Source organism: Stigmatopora argus, chromosome 10 (assembly GCF_051989625.1).
Source record: "Stigmatopora argus isolate UIUO_Sarg chromosome 10, RoL_Sarg_1.0, whole genome shotgun sequence".
NCBI lineage: Eukaryota > Metazoa > Chordata > Actinopteri > Syngnathiformes > Syngnathidae > Stigmatopora > Stigmatopora argus.
In genome coordinates this window covers 15,207,359-15,225,432 of record NC_135396.1, presented here as the reverse complement: position 1 = coordinate 15,225,432, position 18,074 = coordinate 15,207,359, and the positions used below count along the sequence as shown (strand labels likewise).

Genomic DNA, 18,074 nt, shown 5'->3' with positions numbered 1-18,074 from the left:
GGTTGTGTGCATTAAGCTTTTTTCAATTACAGGCTGCTTGAATGTATATTCTTCTTACCCTACGGCAGGGGTCGGGAACCTTTTTGACGGAGAGAGCCATAAACAATTCATATTTTTAATTGTTATTCTGTGAGAGCCATACTCAAAATTTAAAAGGAAAAATACACTAAAATGTGTGCTATTTGTAGTAATGTCACCACTTTTAAAGTACAAACGTTCTCTGAGATCTTTTGACAACATTGTCGCACTGTTGCTAATCAATGATAATCAATGGGAGTATGCATGCAGAAGAATCTAATGGAATTTTTTTTTTAAAAGCCGCACTAGAAGTAGTGTCGGCGCCACAATGATCACATAACGCTCCTACTGATGCATTCAGGACTGAACTCTCAACAGCGCTTACCATATTTTACTTCACATTTTAGCGGAGAGCCGTATGCACCTTTCAAAAGAGCCACATATGGCTCCCGAGCCATTGGTTCCCTACCCCTGCCCTACGGTATTCCCCATTATTGTAACAGCCCTATTTTGTTAATTGTGCCAATATCAGAATGACAGGATCAAAAAATAAAGTACATACATGTAATTACTGTAGGTATTGAACATCACCATGATTGGCCATGTGCGCAAGATGCACTTGTCTTCATTTTTAGGCGTATTTTTGTGTTGTGTTGTTATGTAGCTGCCAACGTAAACCTAATGCCAGATTGTTACAGAATGGACGTTGGAAAGATATTTTGATGTTTTCATTGATGGGGGTCACATTCCTCAAACTTACATGTGACCTGTTGCATTGATCATATAGCCAAAATCTACTCCCTGTGCTTCTGATGATTCATTTCAGCCATTTAACTCAAGATAGCCATGACGAGTGCTAGATAGATGTTTTGGAATCAAACTGCTTCTTATGGATTAGATGAGCCACTGGAAATTCCTTTTAGTGTTTGCGTTGCTGTGTATTAGTCTTAGTCAAATCAATCATATATAGATATTGCCCTGCTTGATTAAAATGTCTCAACGTTTAGATTCTTAGCAGTTAAGTGGAGTGAAACGGCTTGTGTTTTATGTACACTCAATGTTAAGAAAATAGTGTTGTAAATTATAGGTCTTGATGTCCCTTTATGCCACTACCAGATTTTCATATACGTACTCTAAAGCAGCGGTGTCTAAACTATTCCACAAAGGGCAGCGGTGGGTGCTGCTTTTGTCCCAACTGATCCAACATAGACAGTTTCATCAATAAAGTTTCTTCTGAAATAAGCAGCACCTGACAGCAGTCAAATGACTAAAGTTTTTGAACACTAGATTGGTGAAAATGTATCTTCCTCGTCGGTTGGATATGAAAACCTTCATCTACTGCGGTCCCAGAGGATCGGTTTGGACACCTATGCTCTAAAGCTGTGTATCTCAATTATTTTCTGTTGTTTTTAGTATGCCACTTTATATTATGCTAACAGTGCTTGTGGGTTTAGTTCTTACAGTAAACCAGTGAGCACTGTTAGCATCATAGTCTAAGTTTGGTGCAAATATTTGGCATATGACAAAGCCCATGTCTGATTATTACTATTATTATTACTATTACTACTATTATTACTATTATTATTATTATTATAAATATTGTTATTATTATTATTATTATTATTATTATTATTATTATTATTATTATTATTATTATTATTATTATATTTTTGCCCCAAAAACTCAAGCAGCTAATCAGTGTGATTGGGGTGAAATGTTTTCTAATGACGGACTAAGTTTTGGGGCTTGATGCTGCCCGCTGCTTTTTTGGCGCAGGGAATATATCGGTCTTTCCTCCTATTAGGGTTATTAGTCTTACATTATACATATTTTACCGAAATAAGAGTGAAGCCCAGCTCAACATGCGCATCATCATATTTCTTCTTTTTGGCTTTCAGGTGACTTTTGTTTGACTCACTATTTGCATTGCTCTCTTCCTTTCTCACCATTCCTGTAATGTACGTACGTTCCCATATTGTTGCTGACTCGGTGGAAAGTTCTGCTCTGCACGGTTTGTTCTTTCATTTTGAACTTCCTGAGCGGACTGTGACAGTGAGCGCCCACTGCTATCCACCGAGTGAATGTGCAATGACACTTTATTCTTTGCCGACAAAAAGTATGTTTTTCAGTCCCCCAGGCATTGCTCTGCGCTCCTCTAGGTGGTGCTACCCCACTACCTGTCAACCTTTCCCCATTTTTATAGTTTTTTGATAATTTCAAATTGTGTACGCCGTATAACAACTTTTGTAAAACCGATCTCGTTTTACCCGGTACTCGGATGATTCGCCTAAAGACGTTTCGCCGACGGACATTTGACAGACGGACAGGTCGCCGAATGGACGCTCCGCCGAACTTTCATTCGGCCGAACGGCCATTCGGCCCAATGAACGTTCCGCCGAACGGAGGTTTCGCCGAAACGGGATTTTCACGGCTCGGTTCTGCTACATCTGCCCGCCCAAGAGTGCTTAATCCCGGGCTGACATGCCCGCCCAAGAGTGCTTATTCCCGGGCTGCCATTGACGGTAGACTAATAAATTGAGAGTGATGAGCGGCAAAGGGAAATGAATCATTGATTTTTACTATAATTTGGACAACGACGGCAGCGGGCCGGATTAAAAATCCTAACTGGCCGTATATGGCCCGTGGGCCGAGGTTGAAAAACTTGTACACACATGATCCGGGGGCGGGGCGAGCGCGCGAATCCCGTTTCGGCTAAACCTCCGTTCGGCAGAACGTCCATTCGGCGACCTGTCCGTCTGTCAAACGGCCGTCGGCGAAACGTCTTTAGGCGAATCATCCGGTCACGGTTTTACCCATTTCGACTCTATTCCGGATCATCTCGATCACTGGTAGCAGATGAAAACGTCATCGTTGACTGCTAATAGTCATGCTTCAAGCATGATATGCGCACACGCATTCCCCTTTCACGCAGCGCATCAGCAAGCAATGTACCCAGGCAGTCAAGATGTCACGTCATACAGCGACATCTAGAATCTTGAATTTAGTGCATACTGATTGGGCACCCCGTCTACTTTGGAGAAAATTTTACTTTTAAGTGCACCCTATGTGAGTAAATATGTGCCGCGTTGCATTTGTACATTTTTTTTTTTAATCGCTTAATTAGTGGAATCGCAATTATTAATAATCGGATAAATTGGCTGAGGTTGACAGTTATGCCACTGCTTGAGAATTTTTTTCTCTCAAGTGAGAAAACAATACTTTCTTGGTGTATTCTTGTGATGTCTCACAACAAGGTTATGTTTTTTTTCTAAGCATTTCTATCTTCACCTTACAATTACCAAATAAACCCTTTTACCAACTATTTAATATATATTTTGGTGACAAATCCACCCAAAAGAGTAAAAGAATAGGCTTAATAATGAAAATAGATCATAATTTATCTTCCTATCCCAGCTGCCTTTACCCCCACCTACCACTAAAAACTCTCCAAACAGAAGCGGATGTCAGATCCAGAGTGATGTCAGAACCAGCTGTGTTGTCAAAATCACAGTTGCTCAATGAAATATGTGCATATGTGGGCCACCTAATGGTTCAGTGATCCTTCCGCCTGACTTGGTGTGAGTTCAATTCCCTCTCAGTGGCACTGTGATTGTGAGCTTCAGTGGATGTCTGTTTTTAAGTCTCTTTATGCCCAGCTATTGGCTGGCAACCAACTCGGGGTGGCCCCCACCTGCTGTTCCTGGTTCGAGTGACAGGCTCTGGAGCACCCCTGGACCCTTGCGAGGATAAGCAGCATGGAAGTTGAATGAGTGAATGTATGTAGGTGTGCAAAAAAGAAAAGAAAAGAAAGACAAGGAAAAATTATTTATTAAGCCATTCAAATCGAGAGTATACAAAGACATTTTCCAAGGCCCATGGGAGGCCAGTGGAGTGTTGGGGAAAGCAACACCACCCCAAGGATTTTAAGATAAAATAGAGAATTGTAGAGAAACTATTGATAAAGCACTGATAAAGTTTCCCCCCCTCCTTAAAATAAAGAAATCAAATGTTAAAAAATAAGAGAAAAAAATGTGATAGTTCGTGAACCACACATTTTCAGGGGCTTAAATCACCAAACTGTGGAAAACAAAATCCTCACAGGTCAGTATTGTGAAAACTATCTCCATACAAAATAATTTGTCTTCATTAGGGATCTTGTTATTTTCCCAGAAAGACCGAGTGCCCTCACCTCTGCAGTTTCACTGATTCATAACTGAACAGCCATTTTTTTAGAAGCACAAAAACTGAAAGGTGAGGCAAGTCTTGTTAAATGTATAATCATTTCTAAAACTATTTACAATGTATACATAACTGATGTAATAAAAACAAGTGTGCCATTGCATTAATAGGAACCAAGTAGATACCACACAAAAGACTATGTCTTTATCTTGCGAGCGCTTGCCGTCAACCGGGTAGACTTAGCAGGTTTGCCTCCAGGTTTAGGGGACTTCCTGTTGTCTTTCACTTGGGGGGACCTGAAGCTCTTGCTCTTAACTCCTCGGCCTGGTGCAACGATGGAAGTTGCAGACAGCATATTCTTTTTGTGCGCAGAATTGACAGGGGGTCCCTTGGGTGTTTTGCCCGGCGATTTTCGGGTAGCGCTACGGAGCTTGTTCAGGCCTTTTTTCAGATAATTGCTCCTGTTGCTCTTAGGGGTGTTGTCGATGGTAAACACCATAGATTGCCTGCAATCAGTCTGAAAAGGAAAAACGACAAATTGGCTTCGTTGAATCGGACTATAAGATATAAAATAAGCCTACATAAGTGTAATTGTTCTCGTGTTGATTGCATTCATTTCAAAAAACAACTGAGGCCCAAAGTGGGAGAGATCTACTTGCCCAATAAGAGTTTAAAGGAGGAATATAGAAGATTGGTGGCAAAAAAAAGGTACAGACGCTCCCCTACTTACGAACATTCGAGTTACGAACAACGGTACATGTCTGCAAATTGCGTTTATGTCGAAAAATGTTCGTAAGTTTGATTTTGTATTGCGCACCTTTTTCCGAGTAGTGCTTCTTTCCGCCGCTAATACCGACGCCTGGCGGTGTGAGAGCTCAGCTCACCCAGCACCCACCTTCCTCTGCCCAGTTCGTTGCAGTGCGGAAGTGCGTGAACGTATCTCCAGTGCGCAAAGAACCTTTTTCATTTTTATCATTAAATATCTGGTGCATCCATTATTCAATTTGGTTGGTGAAAAGCGAAAGGCTTCTATTGAAGGATGTGCAAGGAAGAGGCAAGCCATTTCATTTGAAATGAGTGGCAATAATAACGAAGCTTGATGCGCGTGAGAAAGTGGTGAGCGTTGCACGGGAATACAACTTGAATCGTTCGACCGTCAGATCCATTTCTAAACATAAAGATCGAGCAGCAGGACCCAAATATTGAACGTTGCACAAAGTTTGCAAATCAATTGAATGATGCCATACAGTGCTACCGCATCATTTATGATGAAAAAAAGAAAACGAGTGCTATTGCTGTATTTGACACACACACAAGACAGATCGCATTTAAAGGCTCACCGCTCCGCATTACCACTAGATGGTGCTGCGCTAAAGGGAATGTCAACAAAACAGTCAGATAGGTCAGCCAAACTTTTATAGATTACAAATCAGCTTTCTGACAACTCCATTCACTCCCAACATGAATAAACAAGTTTTTTTATTTTCTCCGAGGTTAAAGTATTAGTATTTTTGTGACACAGCAATAGCATAATAACTCATGTTGAACAGGTGGGCATCTCACCAAAGTCGTCATTAATCGAATCAGTAATTTCTGCATTCTGAAAGCTCGGACCACAGTTGAAACTTCCACTGGAAATGACGACGAACATAGAATTAATGTGCTAGATCGAGCTCAACCGAAATGCAACGCCGTTTTATATATCTAAGCATTCACCGTACACCGGAAATAGAGTCTGGGGCTGCTTGCCGTAGTTGCCAGAGCTTTGCGGCTCAATATTTATCCATAAATATTATATATATATATATATAACATATATATATATTACATATATATATATATATATATATATATATATATATATATATATGGATAAATATAGTTCACAGTCTAGCTTTGAATGCTCTGTTGACGCCAACATCTAGCGGCAGCAGTTCTTTTGTAAATCCACCCTATTAAATGACGGCCGCTGTCAATTGGTTGACAAAAGAACTATATATCCCAGCAGTCACTGCGCACTACTTTTTCTACGGGGAAAATAGTAGAGTCGGGGGCTGCTTGCCGTAGTTGTGAGAGCTGTTGCGGGTCAATATTGATCCATATATAATTTATATATATAGTTCGCAGTCTAGCTTTGAATGCTGTTTACGCCAATCTAGCGGCTGGAGTTCTTTTGTCAATCCAGCCGGAATGATGGCGAGCACCAAATTAGTGTGCTCGCCGTCATACTAGGTGTATTGACAAAAGAACTACATATCCCAGCATGAATCGCGCACGGGGGAAAATGAAGTCGCAGGCTGCTTACCGTAGTCGCGAGACCTGTAGTATTGGTCCATATATAAATCACACTGGATTATAAGGCGCCTTGTCTATTTTGCAGAAAATTTAAGACTTTTAAGTGCGCCTCATTGTCGTGACAATACGGTAATCTAAACACTATAATTTGACTCAGAAACTAGAATTTCTCTCGAAATTTCATTGGAAGCTTTGATAGTATACAAATAAAAAAGCTATACTTGAGTAAAATTAGGTACACATTCTTGTAGTATACAAGTAAATGTAACTTTTGCACAACATACAGTACTTCTTAATGATGTCCAGACGCTTTTTGAAAACTTTGAATCAATTATTTTTTTTCAAGATATATTTTGCTGATACCAATCTTTTATCAATACAATTCCAGAATTTTTCATTCAGTAAAAATAAATAAAGTCTTAAAGTTTAAGAATTAAAGTGAGCCCTGGTGTTACAGGAGCTACCACTTAAGGCTCACTTTAATAAGAAATGCTCCATTGTGAACACTAAATGAAAACTGAAATTTATACCAGCTAATCTATTTGAAGTGGGTAAAAATTGGTTTAGCCTATGAGAATTATCTTGGAAATATTTCCAAAAATATATATTTTTACGTCTATTGAAATAAAGGGTGACACCATTTTTTTAACATGTCAATAAAACTAAGAGTGATGAAAGAAACATTTCCCCCCATAGTAAATCTAAACTTTTTTTTTCATTTGTCTCAAATGACGTCTTTTACGAATGCATTCTTAAAGCCTGTTGTTGAGATTGCTCATTGATTACTCCAACATCTCTGCTGGGATACTGTTGACTTTATCCGGAATTGACCAAGGTTACTAAAATGTGTTTGCTTGCTCAAGGTCGCTCGCTGTCTTGCAATGCTGTCACTTGCTCTTGTCTGCCAATACAAAATTCTCGTTTTGTGGCTCACCCTGTATTATAGTCATTTAATTAATAATGAAATGCAAATCTTACATATGGTTTCTTTTAAGCACTGTTACAAGTGGAAGTACAGTAATACCTTGAGATACAAGCTTCCGTTCCGGGATCGAACTCATATGTCAATTTACTCGTATCTCAAATCCATTTTTCCCACAGAAAAGAACCAATTACAAATTAATCCGTTCCCACCCTCTGAAAAACACAAAAGAAACAGGATATTACAATGGAAAAAACATTTGTGTTAATTTACCACCTACTCACAAATTAACAACTAGCTAGACGTTATGATCTTCAATTCTAAAATGTGACATTATTCAGTACAGACAGACGGTAGAGAGAGCAAGAGCGAGAGAGAGAGAGAGAGAGAGAGAGAGAGCGAGCACAGGAGAGACTTGACAATGCACTCGTAACATAAACTTTAAACTTAAATGAACTTAGATTATTATAAACACACTTAAAAATAGGTTTTAATTTTAAATTTCACCAAATTTAAACCACCTTCTTGTGCGATAACCGAGGCAAAGATGTTCATGTATTCCACCGCGTCTTTCGAGGCGGAACTTCCTGGCTTCTCCATGGCTCACAACCGAATGTTCGTGTTTTAAAATTATCGAACAAGCCACGACTCGCTTTGAAGGATTTTGTTGGTGTATTTTTCAGATGATTGCTTTGCTTTCGAGTCCATGTAGATTCTGCTGTCTTTTTCACAGATTATTGACTCGGTCACGCTATCTCCAGTTAGAAAAATGCAAACGGTACGGCTCAGTGCTTATAGATATCTTTACGCGAGGGAGATGTGTGGAGAAAGACAAAGCGATGCTGTTCTCAAAAGCAGCCTCTGGCATACTCGGCCATCCGGACGACCGCATCGGAAACTATCTGGTATGCTTGTATCTTAAATTTGTCTCATATCTCAAAGCAAAAATTTGCTGGGAATTTTCCTTGTATCTCAAATTGTTCGTATGTCAAGGTATTACTGTACTATAATCAATGTGCAAAAATCCCCACAAAAACCCCCGACCTGACACAGAATTCATGTTTGAGAACAATTTCACCATTAGTAAGTCCTAAATTAATATTACAACTGAGAACCCCTTTGTCAAACTCACTGGACTGGGAGCAGCATGAAGTTGAGAGCTCGAGGATCCGGTGTTGGAGTTCTTGTTTTTGGGAGTGAGGGGGCGAGGGAAACAGCTAGCCTTCATTTTTTTCTGGAAAAAATAACATAGTTAACCTTAAAAGTTAAGGCTCAACAGTTCAAATCCAAACTTTGAATTCATCTATGTGGCAAACAGACAAACCTCAGGTGAAGTTAGAGGAACAGATAACGTGAACGCAGACCGTTTTTGGGATCTGGGGCTTCGAAGCTGAGAAGAGCTAACCAGTTTAGATGGCCGGTGGTCGGCCATTAAGGATAAACGGTGAGAACGTGCGCCGACTGTGGACTGTGGTGCCGCGAGTGAGTGCCGGTGAGCAGCGACAGAACGCTGCAGCTGGCCTGGCATGAGCGATGCCCGACGAATAGTCTCAGTTGGTTCACCAATGCGGACTTCTTCATCAGTGAAAAGGAACGTGCTGTTGCTTCCATTCTAAATTGAGAGAAGGGTTTGAATTAGTAAAAAAAATAGCACACTTTTGAACTCTGGCCAATAATTTTTAAATGGATAACTTTTACATCATTTTCCCCATGAATATGTATAAAGTTCAAAGGAATTTAAACACAGTGGTACCTCTACCAAGAAATGAATTGGTTCCAGAACTAGTTTTGTAAGTTTAATTTTTTGCAAGATATGCATTTTCAACTAAGCTCTTGTACTACCAATGAAACCTTTTAAAAATGATCAGTCCACCAATTTTGTATTAAAAATGTGAGAAACAGGCAGAAAAGAGAAATTACTTACTTAGCCTTTAAAATAAACACCTACAAAAACATTGTTGTTGAAAGGTGAGAAGAAAAAGCAAGTTTGGCAACTGACAAAAACACACAGACACACACACAAGCACAAAACTCAACAACTTAAAATGATGAATTTGACAAACTTTCCTTTCATGATATTGGATTGGAAAAAATGTTTTATTTCTTCTAATTCACCATCTATTAACAAGGTAACACAACTAGTGGTTTAATATTACTAAAATGTGTTTAATAGTACTAAAATTATACGGATTTCGAAGGGGGAAGGAAGAGAGACGCACAGAGAGAGGGGGGCGGGTGCTTTTTGCACGGCAACACGCTCGTTTCATAACATAAACAAATTTAAATGAACTTGGATTACGATGCAGACACACTCAAAAATAACTTTAATCTAGCCTTACACTCAACTTAATTCTAATTTTGTATTTAAGTTTGATACCGGCCGGGTTGGCTGTATTTGCCACCTGTATTCGCCTCCACCCTGATTTTCACTATCGATGGGCTGTTTGCTTTTGTATTGCCTTCAAAATATTCCGAAAATGATGCACACAAATGTCCTCACAATAGGATAACGCACGACCACTTGCCAACGAGAAGTAGTCTTGTATTCGCGATGGCTCCGCCAACGGGAGCTAACAGGCTAAGAGGAAAAAAACACTGAAAAAATGCAACGCTCCGCCCAGTGCTCGCAGAGACATTACAAAGAGGGAGTTGCGACCAGAGACATTACATGAGGGAGTTGCGACCAGAGACATTACATGAGGGAGTTGCGGGGAGAGAGCCAGTGCCCCTGATGTTCTTATGAGCGGCCAACGAGAAGTAATGTATACTGCTCGCATTAGCGATCGCGACACCATTCGCGCGGAGCGACGGAGAAAAAAAAAAAACACTGAAAAAAATGCAACGCTCCGCCCAGAGCTCGTAGATATCTGTTATACACGAAAGAGATCCGGCAAGAAAGACAGTGCGCTAAAATCATAAACAGCCTCTCCTGTCTTGGCCACCTGGCTTTCTCGTATCTCGAAATTTGTCTCGTATCTAGAGATAATTATTTGCTCGAAATTTTACTCGTATTTCGAAATGCTCGTATGTCGGGGTGCTCGTATGTCGAGGTACCACTGTATCTCAAATTTCTCCGGGACACTCTTATGTCAAGGTATTACCGTATTTCATAAATTGAGGTACCACTGTATACTTGGTTTCAAATGCTTTGCAATAGGCTTTTGATGAGATTTTTTGTGGAGAAACGTTTCTAATATAGCAACATTACGTTGGTATGTATATTTCAATCAATCAAGCATTTGATTATATAGCACTTTTTGTGAATAGACTGCTACACTTCATGATCCTTCCATTAACATAATACAGTGGTGTGCCGTTAGGGCCTTCAAGGCCTTCTCTGCTGGCCTAAGAAATATCTGAATCACAGACTGATGTCAATTATATTTTGTCCATGAATACTTATTAAATAATTCCAAATTGCCTGGTAGCTTCCTTTCATTGCTTTTCCCCCTGGTTGCACTGCTTCCAGATGTGTTTTCATATTGAAGCATTTAACCAATCACATTTCAGGCATAATTTGTTGCCAGGGTCAGAAATCTGCCTCAAGGCCTTCACAATCAGTTCTGCAGGCTCTGTTGCATTAAACAAGCGTCGATAAGACTGTTGCTTTAACCAATCAGATTTCGAGTTGGCAACACCACAATGCCTTCTAGCAGGCGTAGGGATACGTCATCGCTTTCACCAACTATGATTGGCTAGTGATAGCGTGGACTAGCCAGAGCTACCAAACTGTATCTGGAGCGAGCTGCTCAAGCAAATATATTGTTGTGTTGATTTAATAGCGGTTTTGTCAACCCGCAATGGCTGGAGGAGAAGAAACTGATTTGTTTGCAGATTTACTGTCAAAGCCATTTTCAAGACGGACTTTACAAGAAAAAAAAGCTGGACATCATTAAGAAACGTCGGACAACTCCAAAGCAAGCAAGCCTGTCACAACCGGGAACAAACATTTTCAGCACTAAATTGAATAATGCGGAGAAATACGACAGGACAGGCTCGACTCTCAGCATTAGCTTCGATGGCGATAGAAAAGGAGGAGGAAAGAAAGGAGGATGGATATTGTGTACAGTTAAAAATGATTTTTGGTGAGTAAAATATGGCTATATCCCTAAATAATATTTCAATTGTATGAGGTTATTATTGAGGATTTTTTATGTGTCGCAGCTGTAGCTGTAGTAGAGGTTTTATAGCCATAAAATAGTTTTTAAGGGTTGGATTGATTCCGATAGCTGAAGGTGTCACTAGAAAATTCCGACGTAATACCTTGACATATGAGTGCCCTGACATACGTGAGAATTTTATTAAGTATATTAAATAATTGAAAAACATGAGTAGTGTAAGCGTGACTCAGGTGGCTCGCCAATATGTATGGAGAAGCAGGAGGTTTGCCTCGAAAGCCACCGTGGAATATATTAACCTCTATACCTTGGTTATTGCACAAAAAGGTTTAAATTTAGTGTAACGTAAGATTAAAACCTGTTTTAAGTGTGTGTATAGGAGTCCAAGTTGAAACATTGATTTGAGATAAGAGTACATCGACTTACGAGTTCAGTCCCTGAACGCATTAAGCTCGTATGTCAAGGTATGAATGTATTACATTCCTCACTATAGTTCTCTAAAAGGCACTCAGAACAGTTACGCATGTGCAGTTATTTTCAAATTGCTATAGATCACGACAGATGGGAAAACGGGGGGTCTAGTGTTAGAACATTTGAGAACCACTACCAACCTCCAACTCTACAGGATAGCTGCTCTTGAGATGAGGAAGGCAAGCCTTGTTTCTGGCCTGGAGCTCAGCAATCCTCATCCAGTCATCAGACGGACCAGCTGGCTCATTTTCTGCTCCGACACAGAATGTACTCGTGGCTGAAGATACAAGTCAGAATTTGAGCACTGTTGAGATCCTCATATCAGAGTAGACATCTTTAAAATTATAATTTTAAAAAATGATACTGTTGTGATTTTTTATGAATCCGAGGTTTCTCCTGTGGTACAGGCAAGTTGATACTTACACTGCGAGTGGAGTGTGCTCCGCCGATACCCAGGGAGCCCGCTGAGCTGGTGATTGCCAGCAGCGGTCATTTTGCCTGGTGTCTCAAAAAGCCCTATGGATATAGGACGTACACCAGTGGCGCTGGAGAGGTTGGGTTGTGAACGAGCTGAAGTAAGGTTGCAAAATGTCTCATCATCTTCACCACCACAGGGGGTTTTCTGTAGAGGAGAGCAAGAAAAAAAATGATTAAAATGCTTAATAGCTTTAAAATGTGAATATTGACAGTATTGTATGATAGGAAGACAATACAGATAACAATGTGCCATTCAGTTTCAAATATATTGTATATGTTTCTTTTGAGAAACACTAAAAAAATCAATTCATTTTATCTGTCAATTCTTCTTGCTCCATTTTACCATGTGTCATCACAAGTCAAGATCACATGCATGCGTCAGTCTGTTACATTCATTTGGGAACAGCGGCCCGCCACTCCTACAAATGTTCATTTATTGACGCAGTAATCATTTTCTTTTAATCCAAGATAAAAATTCCGCAAAAGTGCTAAGCAGACAGTAATCGCTGCTAAAATACACAAATTCACAGAGTTCAAACAACTTGGTTTTTAAAAACATCTATTAATTGTACTACAATTCGAGCTGGATTTGGAGAAATAAAATATCTTAAATTTGCAAGTAAAAATGTTGTATCTTTGACGTCCATGAAGAACCAAGTTGTTTAAAAATCGGTGTCGCATTGTTCGGTGGGATAAAAAAAACATGCTCCCACTGTGGGCTTTTATGGGTTACAGTAATTCCTCGAATTTTGCGGATATTTTAGACCAGACATGGCCACGATAATCGAAAAACCGCAAAGTAGTATCCCCCTATTATTACTACATACCATACTAAATTTTTTCGCCAATACAAAAATATGAGTACTACAATTATCAAGTGCATTTATTAAACGTTACAATTATAGGCATATGGTAACACTAATGTATTAATATCTAAATCTAATCTATAAATAAAAAATGTAAATATGTTAAAGACTGTACACAGTGAAATAGTTCCTCTTTGCTTGATTAAAATTGATTAAATTAATGGGAGCTTTAGTCCAAGTCCTCTTCATCAAATTGGAGAAGCATTGGATCATCGATGGAATCTTCAGGAGATGGCAGGAAGAGCGATTGCGAGAGGTTTTTGGCGCACAACGAACATGGTGACCGCAGTTTCTTTTCTTGTACAAATATGCTTTTGTACTGTACATGACACTGTCAAGATGATTGCCAGATTTAATGGGTCCAACTATGTTGTCATCAATCTCATGGAGCCATTGTTGCAATCTGTGTTCCACATTTAATCCAAGATGGTGGCGCGCACGGGTGCAGCGGCTCAATGCTCTCCAGTTTTGTTTTTTGTTTTCTCAATCTTATCGTTATTTACTAATGTTGGATTTATTATGGAATGTTTCTATATGTGTTGTAAGCATTTTTAATAAGTAATAAGGCTATAAATTAATTCATGGGACCACAGACACTTTTCCTCCCTATCGTCTCCTCAAGGCCCCACAGCTCGAGGACACATTGTTTTCGGACGCTTTTCGGCAAAACACAACGGGACTGTTTTGATGGGACTCCAGCAGCAGATGGCGATAATCGCATTATTGTTTGAAAATACGGATGCTTTGTTTACATTATAATACTGCTTGGTTTACTTTAGAAAGCTTTGTTTACCTTGTAATGAAAATATTATGCAATTCCTCACACTGTTGTTTGGGTGCCTTGTTCAACTTTTATGCTTACTTCTGCAATTCTTACACAGTTGTTTTTCTAACCATCTAGGGTGTTATTGTACTGATTACATAACATGTTTTTCGAGTGTCGCGATTAAATACAATGATTCAGTTACTGCAATTTAGAATGCCTTGGGGACTAAGACGACGTCACAAGGTACCTCCTTGCAAGTGTAACCAGTTATGTTGAAAGATGTTTTCCTATTTTAATTAAATATTACTAATAATGATTTAAAAGGTTTTAATTATTATTCCAACAACTAACATCTGCGAGGCAAACTTTTCTACAGTCGCCAGGATTTGATTACTCTCGGGAGGAGATGCGATATATCCATCACAACAGATTACCAACGGACCTACGATATCCCAGAGGACATCGAGACCACCGGGATTCCTTGATTATGAGTGCGAGCGTGGATGAGTGTCTGTCTTTTGTGTTTTAATTGGCTGGCCACCAAGATATATCAATATTCTAATATCAAGGTGGAATATTTCTAAAATCGCTGATAAGCCTTTCAAGGACGGCGGTGGCAGAGTAGGACAGAAACAAAAAGAAAACAATTTCGCCAAATGAAATTTTTTTGATTTCTGCAATGCGAAATTTTGGGAACCTGGGGGACCAAACAAAAACAAAAGACTTATCTAGGAGGGCTACCATTTTGAGTCATGGTAAATTTCATGCCTCAAAAAAGGGGGAGGTTATATATATTCAATCTATATGCAGATATATGGCCAAAACACGGGCGATTCCCCCTCATGTCAAGCTACAAAAGCTACATATCCATTTCAAAGGATACATATGGATTTAAACAGATTGGGGAAACCTTGTTGCAGAAACTGGTCTAGATTGGCAAGCTTGGATGACACACCCGTGCGAAAAAAACCATCAGGCCTTCGATAAAATTAAACCATACGGTGGGGGCATTACAAATCATTATTCAGACTGACAAATTAACTTGTGGATCCTTGTCTGACGTTTTTCCTAAGTCCATGGGCAGGTGGAGAAGACTCTTTTTACAAAATTCTACAATTGTGTCTCAACAATAATGACCATGTCTATGAGACGGTAAGAAAATCGTCAGAGATGGAAACACCCGGATCCGCCATAGTAAAATTAAAATCTGAGATGACCAGAGAATTCATTTCCGCAACAGGGAGTTCCCAAACGGGAGGCGGTAAGAAAAAATTGGTTATTGTTGATGGAAAATGCAGCTATTACTATAAATCAAACCTGCATAACATGTATGGGGCCCCGCCCTCTCTTACGAGTAGTGCCCGCGCAAATTACTCCTGATTGTGTAATGGAGATAATGACAAAAATGTAAGCCCCAATTGTGAGAAATGGAATAATGTCTACCCAGTTACAAGAGCAGCAAAGGACAAGCCTAACTTTTCAACACATGTCGCTTTTAAATAATTTTACCTGCTTGCACCTTACAGGGCTTGGTCTGAAGCTGGGCGCGATAAATGAGACATGGTGCGCTCGAATTCTAAAACAGACTGCACCCCTGATTCCACGTTCTGACCTGTGGTGGTGGTGTGGTGGAAAACAAATTATACGACTCCTGCCAAAATGACAGCAGGACTTTGTGCCTTGGTCTCACTGCTGTTACCAGTGTCTGTTTTTCCATCTACAGTAGAGGAGATACAATTGGCTGCACAGAAATCCGGTATGATGGCGGGCCCCTCGCGACGGCGTCGATCGGCATGGAGAGGGTGATCCGACATACATTGATGCGATTGGCATCCACGGGGCGTACCAGATGAGTATAAGTTGGCTAATCAGATCGCAGCAGGTTGGGAGTATATTTTTCTTTTAACTACTCCAAACAAAAATGTTGATCGGATAAAATTACCTACATTACAATGTCCAAAAACTTGGAAATTATACTGAACAGGGATTTGTGGCGATAAAGGAACAATTGGCAGCCACCAGTCTTATGGCGTTCCAGGATCGCATAGCAGTTGATATGCTGCTTGCGGAGCAAGGGGGCGTGTGTGCAATGTTTGGAGATCAATGTTGCACCTTCATACCGAACAACACGTCACCCGGTGGGTCCCTCACCCAGGCCATTAGTGGCCTGCAGATCCTCAACCGCAATATGAAGAAGCATTCTGGAGTCGGAGAATTCCGCCTTGGAAAGCTGGTGGCATGTCCTTTTGATTTGGCCCAATTTGTTGCATTTTCCGTAGCCCTTTTTGCTACGATTTTGACATTATGTGGGTGTTGTATTATTCCCTGCTTAAGATCTTTGATAAGCCGACTTATGACCACTGCGATTGCCCCTACAAATTCTAAATTGCATGAATTATATCCCCTACTAATGAAACGTGCTGACAGCAGCAGTGAATTTCAAGAGCATGGTAGTTCCGAGGATGAAAAATATGGCGAAAATGATTTTGTTTTCTGCTTTCAGACCTGCCGAACGAGTAGGGCCTAAGCGGGTAAAATTAAAACAGCCAACGGAGATATCCCTCTCTTCTTGGATTTGCCATAAAATAAATAACGAACATATAATAAAAAAGGGGGGAATGTTGGGTTCATTCTGGGATGTTACTATATGTTCATTTGGAATTAACGGAATAAAGCTGAAAGGAAGTTTTATTAAGGGGATCATGTGCAAATTTATAATATAGGGGGGAATGTTGGAGTAATCATTATTATAAATGTGTTTGCAATGAATATTAAGCCTTATAATATACATGCTTACTATATTAATCAATATATTTGCTTATTAGGAATAGTAATGCTCATCCTAAATGTGTAACTATATTAAACAATATATATATATATGTGTTGATCGCTTTCAACGAAGACAAACGCTTACGCCAAGGTCGCTCTTCAGGACAGCTGGGTCCAGCGAGAGATACGAGTTCGCAAAGACATAAAACAATACACTGAGTCCTTGCTCCGAGGACTGATTACTGGAAGATACGCCTCAACCCTTTCCCCAGATGCAAGTTCGCAATGAAGATCTGTGAAGGACGCTTAAATTGTTGTTGGGTCAGCGGATGGCTATCAAGCATATTGTTTTAATTTGTGACGCTAGTTTGACGCTAGGTTTGCTTGATTATAGAATTGTTTTGTTTCTTGCTTACGCAATTGGATCGAGTCGATAACCTTGTAATTGTTTTGATTTGAGGCCTTAAATGGGCAGGACATAATGCCACTCGTTAGAATAATCTTGTGGGGCGAGCTGCCGGATGTATTCTCTTCTTGCAAGAATTAAATGTGATGTGACTACAGATGTAGTCTTTCTCTACATGTAATGTGCGCGATGTGAAATGTAATCCGAAGAAAACAGGAAAAGGCAAGACGTTGTCCTTCTCTCCTTTTTATATTATTCGGCACATCCTTCTATGGTGAAATACAGTAATTCCTCGATTCTCGCGTCTTCACTTATCGCAAATTCACTACCTTGAGATTTTTTCCCGGTATTCATATATATATATATATATATATATATATATATATATATATATATATTTTATCTTTTTAAAAATCAGAAAAATTTGAAAATCCATGCTGAAACTCATAAGCAAGTGGCTTCCACTCTTGCTACTAGGACTCAGCAATTAAAAAAAAGTTATAATAGGGGTGACCGTACTTCGCGATTTGTTGATTATCACGGCTATGTCTGGTCTTGCAAGTTTCAGTGTGAATTTTGACATTTGTATGAACATTTTTTATTTGGATACTTAATATAAATGATGTACTGGTGTCTGGTATGTGTAGATGTATTATTGACTATTTTGTGTAAAATTAGTCTTCCAGGGAGGTTCTGGGTGAAGTTTAGCCAGAATCTGGGTCCCAAACATGGGTACTTTTTTTTGCAAAGAGTGGTTGTGTTGGAACTGGTCTTGGTCGGTTCTGAA

At 39.7% G+C, this 18,074-nt stretch overlaps 1 protein-coding gene and 1 long non-coding RNA gene across 7 annotated transcripts in view; one reads left to right on the top strand and one right to left on the bottom strand.

Annotated features, from left to right (window-relative positions):
- Positions 1 to 3,828: 3,828 nt before the first annotated feature.
- The window catches only part of LOC144084055 (uncharacterized), a 31,557-nt gene continuing 17,311 nt past the window's right edge, over positions 3,829 to 18,074 (bottom strand). For all 6 annotated transcript variants that reach the window (XM_077612334.1, XM_077612335.1, XM_077612336.1 and 3 more), the window contains 5 exons: positions 12,427 to 12,625; positions 12,144 to 12,280; positions 8,739 to 9,026; positions 8,547 to 8,648; positions 3,829 to 4,714 (listed from right to left, as the gene is read on the bottom strand). In XM_077612334.1, coding sequence (XP_077468460.1) covers positions 4,394 to 4,714; positions 8,547 to 8,648; positions 8,739 to 9,026; positions 12,144 to 12,280; positions 12,427 to 12,625 — 1,047 coding nt within the window. In that variant the 3' untranslated portion in view covers positions 3,829 to 4,393. The remainder of the gene's footprint in view (positions 4,715 to 8,546; positions 8,649 to 8,738; positions 9,027 to 12,143; positions 12,281 to 12,426; positions 12,626 to 18,074) is intronic.
- Positions 6,110 to 14,360, top strand: LOC144084066 (uncharacterized). Its single transcript, XR_013303713.1, has 3 exons — positions 6,110 to 11,499; positions 12,158 to 12,329; positions 12,411 to 14,360. It is a non-coding gene; the product is annotated as an uncharacterized LOC144084066 (long non-coding RNA).